Source organism: Diplotaxodon limnothrissa, linkage group LG6 (genome assembly GCF_057381915.1).
Source record: "Diplotaxodon limnothrissa isolate DT_005_m linkage group LG6, D_limnothrissa_male_GT1.1, whole genome shotgun sequence".
Lineage (NCBI taxonomy): Eukaryota > Metazoa > Chordata > Actinopteri > Cichliformes > Cichlidae > Diplotaxodon > Diplotaxodon limnothrissa.
Genome location: NC_140601.1, coordinates 32,072,512 through 32,085,939, shown reverse-complemented (window position 1 = coordinate 32,085,939; position 13,428 = coordinate 32,072,512). Strand labels below are relative to the sequence as shown.

The 13,428-nt window shown below is 40.4% G+C and overlaps 1 protein-coding gene across 1 annotated transcript; it reads left to right on the top strand.

Annotated features, from left to right (window-relative positions):
* The first annotated feature begins 1,930 nt into the window (after positions 1–1,930).
* LOC146630898 (uncharacterized) lies at positions 1,931–7,568 on the top strand. Its single transcript, XM_085356630.1, has 2 exons — positions 1,931–7,262; positions 7,465–7,568. The coding sequence occupies exon 1, from the start codon at positions 1,931–1,933 to the stop codon at positions 6,791–6,793; it is 4,863 nt and encodes a 1,620-aa protein (XP_085212756.1). The 3' UTR covers positions 6,794–7,262; positions 7,465–7,568.
* Positions 7,569–13,428: the final 5,860 nt, after the last annotated feature.

Genomic DNA, 13,428 nt, shown 5'->3' with positions numbered 1-13,428 from the left:
AGCATAGAAAATAATAAATAAAGTAAAACAGTGCTTTGTAGCACTTGTAGCTTATGTAGCTTATGTGTGGGTGTAGTCAGGATCTAAAGTGCAAGTAGCTGCAAAACTGTCACAGTGGTAATAAATATAGATGATGCAATATTAAAATGTTATGTTATGGTATATATATTTACAAAATTGCACAAATGTACAAAATAATTTTACCGTAAGTTATTTTAAGTATTACCAAAGTAAGTTTATGCAGTCCACAATATTGAACCATCCATGATGCATGAACATAATGCATAATAAAAAAAATATGAAAAGCCAAGGTTAAGCCACTGTGTAATAGAGCATGTACCCCTAAAGTGTAGCATATTTACATATTTACAGTATAAATTACTTAAATATAATTAGTATATAATTATTTCCTCTAGCTGACCAATGATTTATAATCTAATGGAGTTTTTGTCTCGAGCAAGATTAAAAACCTCTGCAAGAACTTGCAGAGGTTTGCACATGGTCTGGAGTTGTGACTGTTGTGCATTTGCCGTACATTGGAGTAGTAATTAAGGTAATCTCCTGCAAGTTTCAAGCCGCTGCACAGCGATTTTCACTGCATATCAAGCTGTGGCTGCCGTCAGCAGCAGTTATGCAATTTGAGACAATTTTATGGTTCAAGTTACAATGAATAAGTGAAATACTTTATTGTTAATATATGTGTGTGATGTAATGTATGTTGTTGGCTGGAAATACATTTACAAGGGTTACAGAATGTTTCCGGGGTGGAACCAATGTTTAGTCTGTTGTTTGGGGTGACAATATTTTCAGTTACACGCCACACTCGGTAGAGCGCAGCATGCTTTTCGTCTCTCTCTGGTGGTGGTAGAAACATGTAGACGCATGCAACGGAGTGTTCGACTATGGGAAAGAGTGACACTACAAGAAGCGTTTCATTTAACCCCTGCAAGTTAATGCGGCCAATGAGGTATGCAATTTGTATATGTTGTGATAGAAAATAAGATGTTTGTTTGTGATAGAGCGAGCGAGTTTATGGTAACCACGTGTATATGTTAGCATTTTGTGAAGGTAAATTGTAAGCATTTGTGTTGTTTAATGATGTACCTTATTGTTTATTCTCTATGAGAACAATGTACGGTGGAAATTGATTATTTTATGTTGTTGTACAGTTCTCACGGCATCGTTACGGCATCTCTGGTGGCATCGTTGGTGGCGCCCGTGTGCAATAAATGCCAGTAAATCAAGAACGCCTTGTGTTCGTTTTTCAACTTGGAGGGAGTTACAGTGAGAACTCAGTCTGCTCGGCATGAGGCGAGGAGACGAGTAGCGGTGTCGTCATCCACTGAGCAAGAAGAAATTCATCGCACGCTAGCATCAGACAGATAAGACTATGCATACGCCAGTTAACCTAAGCAGCAAACAGTTGAAGTTTACATGGACGATCCTTTAAGTGATGCATTTAAAACAAGTTAAATGTTAAGAAGTGGGTCAACTTTGACGACTGTTTAACGGAACACTGTAAGAACTGAAAGTAATCTGTGCTCTGCATATCTCCTTTCTAAGTTCATGGTTCTGTCTAATAAGATTTTTTATAGGTGAAGTCATTTTACCTATTCGTGTTATTTGGATGCTAGAAGTGTTGTAGAATTAAGTGCTGCGTCGTATGTGTTGTTGGTTTAGGAACAAAGTTCACCATATTTATACGACTCAAGATGGTATTCATTCAGATATTTTATTAAGGTTTAAGGTGTTGTAAAATCTTGAAGGTATTATCCATTCTTGATGTTTTGGACAAGTTCACCTAAAGACAAGGTTAAGCTTGTAGCTATTAATATTTCAGGCAATTCAGCTGGTCTGTTGTTAAACCGCATGTCTGTTAAAGGTATAGCTAGAATTTATTTTGTGCCAAGTAATAAGTAAACATCGCAGAATGGATCAAACAACTGAATATGAAACTAAGAACGGCGACTTACTTGAGGATAGTAGTGCCACAAATGTACAGCAGTCATGTGAAGAAGAGCCACGAAGAAGTCAAAGACCTCGAAAGCTTACTGAAAAGGCTCAGCAACTGCATGATGATAAGTCAAAGAAACTTCAGCATCGTTTCACTACAACTTATGATAAATGGAAAGCAAACGCCAAGCAAGCTAAGAAAATGATAAAGGGAGCCCCCTCTGTTGAGGTTGTGAAGGATTTGATGTGTAAGTTAAGTTGTGCATCAGCAGATGTGAAACACGCATATGAAGATTTGCGCAAATGTGCTTCCCCAGACAGTGAGATCCGTCGTAGGGCAGACACCTGTGACGCGGTATCCAAAATAATCTTGGACAATGAAACCACTTACCTTCAGAATAAAGATAACGAAGACGTTCAGATAGAGGATTTAGTCTGGCCTGAGTCTAGTTCAGTGTTTTCATCTTCAGCTTCTCAAGGCACAAGTAAGGGCTCTCAAAGAAGTCTAAGCTCTGCAAGCAGTTCCAGCATAAAGTCACAAAAGTCAAGCCTTTCCTCCATTAAGAGACAAGAGGCCGTAGCAGAGCTAGCTGCTACACAAGCTGCACTAAAGGTCCTGCAAGAGATAGAATGTGAGCAACAAGAACTTGAAAGTCTTGAAGAAGAAAATCGAAAGAAGATTGCATTACAAGAGGAAGAAAATGTGGCAAGAAAGAAAGCACTGGAAGAGAAACGCAGACAAATAGAGCGCTTACAGACTGTTAAGGAGCTAAGTGCGGCGAAGGCACGACTCCAAGTTTATGAACAAGACATAAGCTCGGATGAGGAAATAACAGAGTTACTTCATAACCACGCAGCTCAACAACATAGATCTCCAGGAGTTGTAAGGAGTCCACGTGAGCATCCCGTGATACACCAAGCAGATAGTATCACAGTCCTCGCTGAAGCAATAGCAGAGTCTATTAATGTAAGCCGTCTCCCAACACCTGAACCATCTATCTTCATGGGTGATCCACTAAGGTATAGCGATTGGAAGATGTCATTTCAAACCCTGATAGGCAGGAAAAACATTCCAGTAGGGGAAAGAGTCTATTACCTTCGTAAATATGTTGGCGGACCTGCAAAAAAGGCCATTGAAAGCTACTTCCTATTAGGAACGGATACAGCTTACAACTCAGCATGGGACATCCTGGAAGAAAGGTTTGGAAGTTCATTTGTGATAGCTAAAGCTTTCAAGGATAAGCTTGCCGCATGGCCCAAAATCGGACCCAAAGACAGTGTTGAGCTGAGGGATTTTTCAGACTTCCTTAGAGGCTGCCAGGCTGCAATGTCCCAGATTAAGGGTCTGGAAGTATTGAACGACTGTGATGAAAATCAAAAACTTCTAACAAAACTGCCAGATTGGCTGGTGGCCAGTTGGAATAGGAAGGTGATTGAGATAGAAGAAACTTGTAATGTGTTTCCTACTTTCAGTCAGTTCGTGGAATTCATCACAAAGGAAGCAAAAATAGCTTGCAACCCAGTGACTTCTCTTCATGCCCTGAAGTTTAATGATGGTGAAAAGGTAAAGATAACAAAGGCACGAAACATTGGTGCAAAGGTGCTTGCGAGCAACTCTGAAGAGAATGCAGAACGTAAGAAATGCACTTTTTGTGAAAGATGCAATCATGGCATACAGACATGCTGGAAGTTCAGGGAAAGACCAGTTGAGGAACGCGTTAAGTTTGTTCAGACAAGGAAGTTGTGCTTTGGATGTTTACAACCAGGACATCTCTCAAGGACCTGCAAAAGAAGGAGTCTTTGTGAGACATGTAAGGAAAAACACCCAACATGTTTACATGAAGACCGTGAAAGAGCAACCAGAAGAGAGAAAGGCAGTGATGAGCATGGGGAGAGTGTAAAAAACTCGAAATATGCTAAGTCAACGGAAGGAACAGAGAGCAAACATACTCCTGAACCATCAAATGAAGCCACGTCAAACAGAGTAGTGCAAGGTATGGACAGCATGTACTCCTCTACGGTTGTCCCAGTTTGGCTATCTACATCAAGTAACCCAGAGAATGAAATTCTTGTATATGCACTACTTGACAACCAAAGCGATACCACATTCATTATGCAAGATAAGGCAGAAGCTCTGGAAATGAAAGGGGAGGCTGTGCAGTTAAAACTCTCCACACTTTCATCCAGAAATACAATCATCCTGAGTCAAAGGTTAGTTGGACTGCAGGTGAGAGGTTTCTATTCATCAAAGAAGATTTCTCTCCCTGTAACCTATTCAAGAGAGTTCATCCCTGCCAATCTAAGTCACATTCCTACACCAAGAACGGCAAGAGCTTGGACACACCTAGAGCATCTTGCAGAGGAGATCGCTCCATTGATTGAGTGCGATGTAGGGCTTCTCATAGGATACAACTGTCCACAGGCTTTGCTACCCCGAGAGGTCGTCCCAGGTAAAGACAATGAGCCATTTGCTCAAAGGACAGATCTTGGATGGAGCATAGTCGGTTGTGTTAGCCCATGTGTCGACTATGGTGATGCTATAGGAAGCAGTCACAAGATTGTCATGAAGTCAGTGAAACCTCACCTCCAGACATCTAAGAAGCTCACAAACGAAGTGAAATATATATGTCGAACCCAAGTCAAGGAGTTCATTTCACCGCCAGATGTGCTGAGGATGCTTGAGTCTGACTTCAGTGAGAGAAGAGTAGAGGATGCTAATCTATCTCAGGAAGACTTGCGTTTCCTAACCATCATGGAAGAAGGAATCAAAATCAAGGCGGATGGTCACTGTGAAATGCCGCTCCCCTTCAAGAAAGATCGACCAAATCTCCCAGACAATAAGACGTGTGCAGTCCATAGGCTTCGATGTTTGAAAGGAAGATTTGAAAAGAACAAACAATATCAAAGGGACTACACGACCTTTATGAGTGAAATCATAACAAATGGGGATGCAGAAAAGGTCCCAAGAGGAGAAATTAACAACAGTCCTGTGTGGTACATTCCTCATCACGGGGTGTATCACCCACACAAGCCAGGAAAAATACGGGTTGTATTCGACTGCTCAGCAAGATTTGAAGGCGTGTCACTAAATGATCACCTTCTTACCGGACCAGAATTAACGAACAGCCTGATAGGTGTTCTCTGTCGCTTTCGCAAGGGACAAGTTGCCATAATGTGCGATATCGAGCGTATGTTCCATCAGTTTCACGTCAAAGCAGAGGACCAGGACTACTTGAGATTTCTCTGGTGGGACGATGGAAACTTCCAGGCTCAACCATCAGTCTATCGCATGCGAGTGCATCTATTTGGAGCTGCCTCTTCCCCTGGTTGTGCAAACTTTGGGTTGAAACATGTTGCTGCCCAAGGACATGGTCACTACAGTGAAACGACCATTCAGTTCATTGAACGAAACTTTTACATGGACGATGGGCTCACAAGTGTCGCAACCAAGGATGAAGCCATTAAGTTAGTAAAGGAAGCAAGGCAACTCTGCAGTGCTGGCAAACTGCGAATTCACAAATTCATTTCTAACGATCATGAGGTACTTGCATCCATTCCAGAGAGTGAACGTGCAGATTCAGTACGAAACCGCAACTTGGTTCTTGGTGAGTCCCAAATTGAGAGAGCTCTGGGAATCAAATGGTGCATTGTTGCAGACCAGTTCCATTTCAGAGTGATTGTGGATGAACGCCCACTTTCTAGAAGAGGAGTCTTATCAACTGTGGCATCCATCTATGACCCTCTCGGCTTTGTGGCACCATTTGTTCTGGTTGGAAAGCAAATACTCCAACAGATGTGTCAAGACAAGGTTGGATGGGATGAACCACTGTCAGAAGAGCTCAAACCACGGTGGGAGTCTTGGCTATTGGATTTAAGGAACCTGGCTGACATCAAAATTCAGCGCTGTTATCTCCCAGAAGGTTTTGAGAAGGTCGAAAGATATGAACTGCATCATTTCTCAGATGCGAGTGTTAAAGGGTACGGTGAATGTTCTTACTTGAGAGCAATCAGTGTTTCAAACCAAGTCCACTGCTCTCTAGTTATTGGCAAAGCCAGGGTGACTCCTACAAAGGTCACCACAGTACCCAGGCTTGAGCTATCAGCAGCAGTTATTGCCGTGCGAACGAGTGACCTGCTTAAAAGGGAGTTGGAAGTTCAAGCCAAAGAATTCTTTTGGACAGATTCGAAGGTTGTTCTTGGATACATCAACAACGAGGCTAGAAGGTTTCACATATTTGTGGCAAATCGCATTCAGCGTATCCAAGAAGGTTCCGATCCAGACCAATGGAGATATGTGACTTCTGAGAACAATCCCGCTGACCATGCATCACGGGGTCTGACAGCAAAGGGACTAATTACTTCCAGCTGGTTCACCGGTCCAGATTTTCTCTGGCAGGATAAACTTCCTGCTGATGACATTAAGGTGGGAGAGTTGGGAGCTGAAGATCCAGAACTTCGTAAGACTTTTGTCCATAAGACACTGACCACAGAAGATTCGTTGCTCAATCATTTCTCAAGATTCTCAAACTGGACAAGGCTAGTTAAAGCAATTGCACGACTCAAGCGATACCTCAAAGAGCTGAAAGGTCTGACGTACAGAACAAACGAAGTCACCAGTCTTGAGGAGAGGAAAGAGGCAGAGCTTTTCATCATAGCTACTGTTCAAAACGAACTGTTTTCTGAAGAAATCAAAGATCTGAAATCGAAGCAGACAACAACAAGAGATCGTGCAAATAGGTTGCACAAACTGAATCCTTTCTTGGATGAAAAGGGTGTGTTGAGAGTGGGAGGTCGGCTGGAGCATGCAGATTTACATCCACAAAACAGTTACCCTACTTGAAGCTGAATAGTTCAGAATTCTTGTCTCTGTGATCTATGTGACTAAGGGACTGTATACACTTGCCTTTACAACGAGGTTCAGTTGAAAAATCATTAATGATTTGGTGGGAGTGTGGCTGCCGTCAGCAGCAGTTATGCAATTTGAGACAATTTTATGGTTCAAGTTACAATGAATAAGTGAAATACTTTATTGTTAATATATGTGTGTGATGTAATGTATGTTGTTGGCTGGAAATACATTTACAAGGGTTACAGAATGTTTCCGGGGTGGAACCAATGTTTAGTCTGTTGTTTGGGGTGACAATATTTTCAGTTACACGCCACACTCGGTAGAGCGCAGCATGCTTTTCGTCTCTCTCTGGTGGTGGTAGAAACATGTAGACGCATGCAACGGAGTGTTCGACTATGGGAAAGAGTGACACTACAAGAAGCGTTTCATTTAACCCCTGCAAGTTAATGCGGCCAATGAGGTATGCAATTTGTATATGTTGTGATAGAAAATAAGATGTTTGTTTGTGATAGAGCGAGCGAGTTTATGGTAACCACGTGTATATGTTAGCATTTTGTGAAGGTAAATTGTAAGCATTTGTGTTGTTTAATGATGTACCTTATTGTTTATTCTCTATGAGAACAATGTACGGTGGAAATTGATTATTTTATGTTGTTGTACAGTTCTCACGGCATCGTTACGGCATCTCTGGTGGCATCGTTGGTGGCGCCCGTGTGCAATAAATGCCAGTAAATCAAGAACGCCTTGTGTTCGTTTTTCAACTTGGAGGGAGTTACACAAGCTAAATGAAATGAAAACAGATCCCTGAAAAGAAATCAATTTGGTATCTACAGTCTGCTCTGGGAAATGTTAGGCAATAATGCAAAATGTGTAAGTTATATTGAAATAGATGTAATTAGGCAAAATCACCACAATAATGAAACAGATTTTTCTGTGAGCTAGATATAAGAAGAGTAATCAGTGAACGCATTTCAATGACTGTGAAGTCTGTTGGATAGAATATAAAACATTTTAAGAGAATGTGAGCCATTTACTCTCAGCACGGTTTGGTAAACAGGCATTATTCTTGGAATAAAAAGCCTCATATAATTTCTGCTAATGACACAAGTAAAAATTAGAAGAGGGTAAAGTGTCATGGATAAATAATGGATCAATACATATTATAAAGATTCAGTGTCACAAAATATTACAGTACAATATGAATGCAGTATAGTCCTGTTTGCTGTTAAATCTGAATCCATCTCCCAGTTTATTTTATAGAGGAAAAAAAAATCAATGCTCAAATAGAAAAAAAGGAAGATACAGAAAATTGTATTTACCATCCTGCTTTCTCTGCACTGATACTCCCAGCCCCTACTGTTCACCCTAAGCATTTATGTTTGGAAACTGGGCAGGGCGGGACAGTAAGGAAAATAGTTTTTCTGTAAAAAATAAGTGGTTTACCACATGAATGATAATCATGGTGCTGTTGGTTGCTTGGTTACCATCTCTTGAAATCAGAGGTTGTCGAGGGACAGGAAAGGGTTCTTTGATCCTCTTGGGGTTTGTGTGTTCCAGTGTCTTGAATAGCACGTCAGATAAGGACAGTCATTTTTAGGTTGAGAATTTATTGTACATTTAAAACAAATATTATTTGTATCTATATTATTTAAATATATTAAAATAACATATATTGTTATTTGCTTCAAGTGTTGACTGATAGCTCTGTCTGATCCCATTTCCAGGTAGGAGTAGAGAAAAACAAACATATCACTGAAGTTCTCTGCAAAAATTTCAAACACACTTAACCGATGATTTCACTGTGTGGGAGAAGTTTAAATGGATGTTATGTAGGTCGGTGTGGCAGTTTGGGGCCTGAATAAACACCTAGCAACAACCTCATCATTTAACTAGTCATTAATATTTACATTCCTTCAAAGGCCCAATATGTTCTCTTTTCTAGATGACTGATTACAATTAAATAAAGTTCATTAAGCTTTAATGAAATGCAAGCCTCTGTATATTGCTCTTGCCTCTATAACACAAGAGCAATGTGAGAAATTATGAACCAGCTGTAAAGGGTAAAATCAATCACTGTTTTTCATTTAAATGCCAGGCAAAGAAGCATAAAACCATAGTGAGCGTGTTGATTACACAGCCTTAGACTAACCAGCTTTCCAGAGAAAGAAATAGACCAACCATGGTTCATTTCTCAACACCAATCAAACTTTTCAAGGACTGCAGATTTTCAGTTTCTGTGTTTTGCCCTTGAAGACGCTTCCACCGATTAAGCGTAACAAACCCCTGATGTACGGGCTGCAAGGACAGCCATATAGACATATACACTTTAAGGAGTTTAGTTTGACTGTCTACTGACTGAAAATCCTGCTGTCAGAGCCCAACACTATACATAAATCTTTAAATGTCTAAAGATGCTGTGACGGGCCTGGGGATGAATATGGGGGCAGGAGTTCAAAAAGTTGTACTGTTTTAAGACAAAAAGACATTCTGGTTTCAGTGTGGCATTAGAGCATGCCGGAAAACGCATTTGTAGGACATGTCTGACAACTGAAGGCAAATGCATTTATAACAACTATGAAGAGCTACACTGAAGTGACGCAGTATGCTGACAGTGTTTTCTGTCTAAAGTCATCAGTGTTGGGACTATTATTAAGTAACGCGTTACAGTAACTACGTTGTTATTGTGGTATCGAGCACGGTAACTAGTTATTATGCCAAAATCAGGAACGCGTTAATCAATACTGGGATTTAGATAGGCTTGTTATTCGTTACTTCGTGTGGTGGCTATCACGGAGCTTCCACAGATTCAGAAACATTAGCAAGTGGTGGAGGCCAGCAGGTGGATGAGGGAAAGGGGAGGCAGGAGGAGAGCCCGAGGCGGCCGCCGGTCTGAGCGTCAGGTGAACTGAACTTCAGGTAAGAAGTTATAACCTGCAGTCTATCTGGGTCAGATATAAACCAAGTTTAGGTGGAGTTTATTTTCGTTATGCTGACTTTTTACAGTCAGTTACAATAACTCGTACTGCGTACTAGCTAGCATGACGGGGTTTCTATACAGCTGGGTGGGTGCTATGATGTTACTGATAGTGAACTTTATTTTGTTCATAAGGTTAATTATTAGAGTGTCCAACCGTCCCCTAACAAACGGAATCGTCTCGTATTCAGAGAAAATATTACGTGTTTCGTATTGAGGTGAAAAGGAACAGTTTGTCCCGTGCTTCAGCTAGAATGAAAAAGACACAAAGCTGGAGTTATTCTGTGTCTTTGCTGCACAGCTGCCTCTTCTTCTCTCATTCTCTCCCCCTCTCCCTCCTGTTTCTACTTCAATCATGAAACTGATCAATGATCAGCTGATTGGCTTTTCTCTCGTTTGTTTATCTCTCACTTCGTGCCAGAAGAAACCAGCGGATGTCGCGCTAAACAACAGCAGCACATTTAAGCTTGATCAGCTGTTGTTAGAATTTATTTAATAATAATTTCTAGTATCAGCTGATGTTTGCTGGAGCCACAGCTGTAAAGCTGCTGGTCATGATATCAGTTTGTATATCTGGTGAGAGGGAAACATGAAAATGGGACGAGGAGATGTCCTTACTGAATCATCAGAGCTGAACAGGTGATGGAGAAACAGGTTTACCAGAGATCACATTAACATGTGTGTCTCTGTATTAACAGACATGCCATATTGGCCCAGTTTATTTTTCTTATCATTGTTGTGAGGAGATCATAAATAGCATTTGCATGTTCTGTTGTACAGTTCATTTGCTGTTATGGAGTTCTTGTTATGGATAAAAAGTGTCTTTTTTTTGTTTCAAAATAGCTGATAACTATTCGCTAATAGCTGCCAACATCTGCGAACAAATATAATTCTATAAAGTTGTTCTATATAGTGTATAACTGTTAATATAGAGCGTTATTAAATTTATTGCTAATGCAATCATGTGGCACACTGACTTCTGAGGAAATTTTAAATGGCACTCGTCATCAGAAAGGTTGCCTACCCCTGCCTTAGACAGTTCAGGTTGTGTTGAAGAACAAAGCTGGTCATACCGAATCTTGAACTTGAAGCTTGTTAGAATTGTAAAGACACTGTTTTTGCCGAATATACTTCATGATATTTGGCAATCGTCTAAAGGTGTTGTGTGTCGGCTGTGTGCGGACAGGAATAGGACCCAAGGTGCAGACTCCAGAGACAAACTTAAACCAAAACAGCTTTAATGCTGAACTCAAACATAACATAACTGGAAAAAAATCAAAATAAACTAACACCGGTGGATTGACAAAACACACAGCAAAATAAACGGTAGATCGCGACACAGACACAGAGAAACACAGAGCTAAAATACACAGAAGGAGCAATCAGGGAGTGGGTAACAGGAGGGAAACACAGCTGGGGCAAATCAGGCCTGACGAGACAAAGGAGAAGCAAAACCAAACACATTAACATGAGACAAGGACTTTCAAAGTAAAACAGGAAACATAACACAGACTCACAGGCAAGCACTATAACAAAGGGAACAGAGACGTGGGACCAGGGCAGACACAGACACTGACTGGACGTGGGAATACAGCAGACAGGGGAGACAGCAACAAAGGAACACAGACAGAAAACCAAAACACTAAAACTCTAACCAAACCCCACCCAGAGGACCTTAACTAAGAAAAACCCGTAAAGCAAAGCTAGAATATAATGAAATAACAAAATCAAAGAACCAAAAACACAAAACACTGGGTCAACAACCCAGGGACCCTAACAAAAGGAGGATGAAGTCATTATGTCCATTGATGGAGAATTGATTGAAAGAGTTACTGAATTTCGTTTTTTGGGTGTAATAGTAGATGAAAATTTGACGTGGAAATCTCATATTGAGTATATTAGAAAGAAGATGGTTAAAAGCATTTATATTTTGGGAAATGTAAGAGATTTATTAGATTATAAAACAATGCACATTTTATATTTTTCATTGTTTTTCTCATATTTTAGTTACTGTGTTGAAGTTTGGGGGAATACATATGAGAATACTATAAAACCTCTAAACGTATTACAGAAGAAAGTGATACGAATGATTCATAACGTTAGAGAACATACAAATAAATTATTTATAAAATCAAAATTATTAAAATTAGGAAATTTAGTGAAATTACGCACACTATTAATTATGTTTAAGGCTAAAAATAATATTTTGCCCTTTAAGTTACAAAGAGTATTTTTAATGTGTTCAGGGGGAGAAGACAGCAGAAGGAAATTTTATTTTAAGCATCAGCTAGCTAGGACTACACAAAGATTAATGAGTCCAACGGTTAGGGTTATACGACTGTGGAACTCTCTTCATTATAATTTAAAGAATTGTATAAGTTTACATTGTTTAAAAAAGTGTTACATGCTTAAAACGATAACTCAATATGAAGAATGCGAATGAAATTGGAGTTCATTGAAAATGGATCCATTATAATTTTTTGTTTTATTTATTTTAATTTTATTTTCTCCTTGTTACTATGTGGAGTGGTATATTCTGATTGTAAATTTGTTGTTTGGTTTGGGTTAGGACCGGAGATAAATGTTAATATTAGTTTTTTCCCTGATTTTTGGTGCCCACTTGTAATATAAGTTGGAATGTAGATAGGGGGCAGGGTTTAATAAGAATATTTTCTTGTTCCTGCTCCTTTTCACACATGGTTGTAGGGCTTTATTGATAGAAAGTGTGGTTGGTTTGTTTGATCTGTTGTACCAAGTGTGAAATAAATAAATAAATGAAATGAATGAAATGAAATGAAATGCCCACTTATACTGGCACAATCTCCCATTTACCTAGAAAAATATAAAAACAAAGCATGTCATTTTCTCATACAGTAACATACACTCAACAAAAATATAAACGCAACACCTTTGTTACTGCTCCCATTCCCCATGGGATGGACGTAGAGACCTAAAATTCATTCCAGATACACAATATAACCATCCCTCCCAAACAGTGGTCACAAATCAGTCCAAATGGTAGTGGGCACATCTGCTATATTGAGATAATCCATCCCACCTCACAGGTGTGCCACATCAGGATGCTGATCTGACATCATGAGTAGTGCACAGGTGTACCTCAGACTGCCCACAACAAAAGGCCACCCTGGAATGTGCAGTTTTTTGCGCTATTGGGGGTCTGGGGACCCAGAACCGGTCAGTATCTGGTGTGACCACCATTTGCCTCATGCAGTGCAACACATCGTCGCATGGAGTCTATCAGATTGTCAATTGTGGCCTGTGGAATGTTGGTCCACTCCACTTCAATGGCTGTGCGAGGTTGTTGGATATTCGTGGGAACTGGTACACGCTGTCGTATACGCCGGTCAAGCACATCCCGAACATGCTCAATGGGTGACATGTCCGGTGAGTATGCTGGCCATGCAAGAACTGGGACATTCTCAGCTGCCATCTGCCCTGAACAATGTGAACCATGATTCATCCGTGAAGCGCACACCTCTCCAACGTGCCAGACGCCATCGAATGTGAGCATTTGCCCACACAAGTCTGTTATGGCGACGAGCTGGAGTCAGGTCAAGACCCCGATGAGGACGATGGGCATGCAGTTGAGCGTCCCTGAGACGGTTTCTGACAGTTTGTGCAGAAATTGTTT

What these genes read in the sequence shown, in the direction of transcription:
- LOC146630898 (XM_085356630.1), top strand. Translation starts at nt 1,931, where the DNA reads ATGGATCAAACAACTGAATATGAAACTAAGAACGGCGACTTACTTGAG.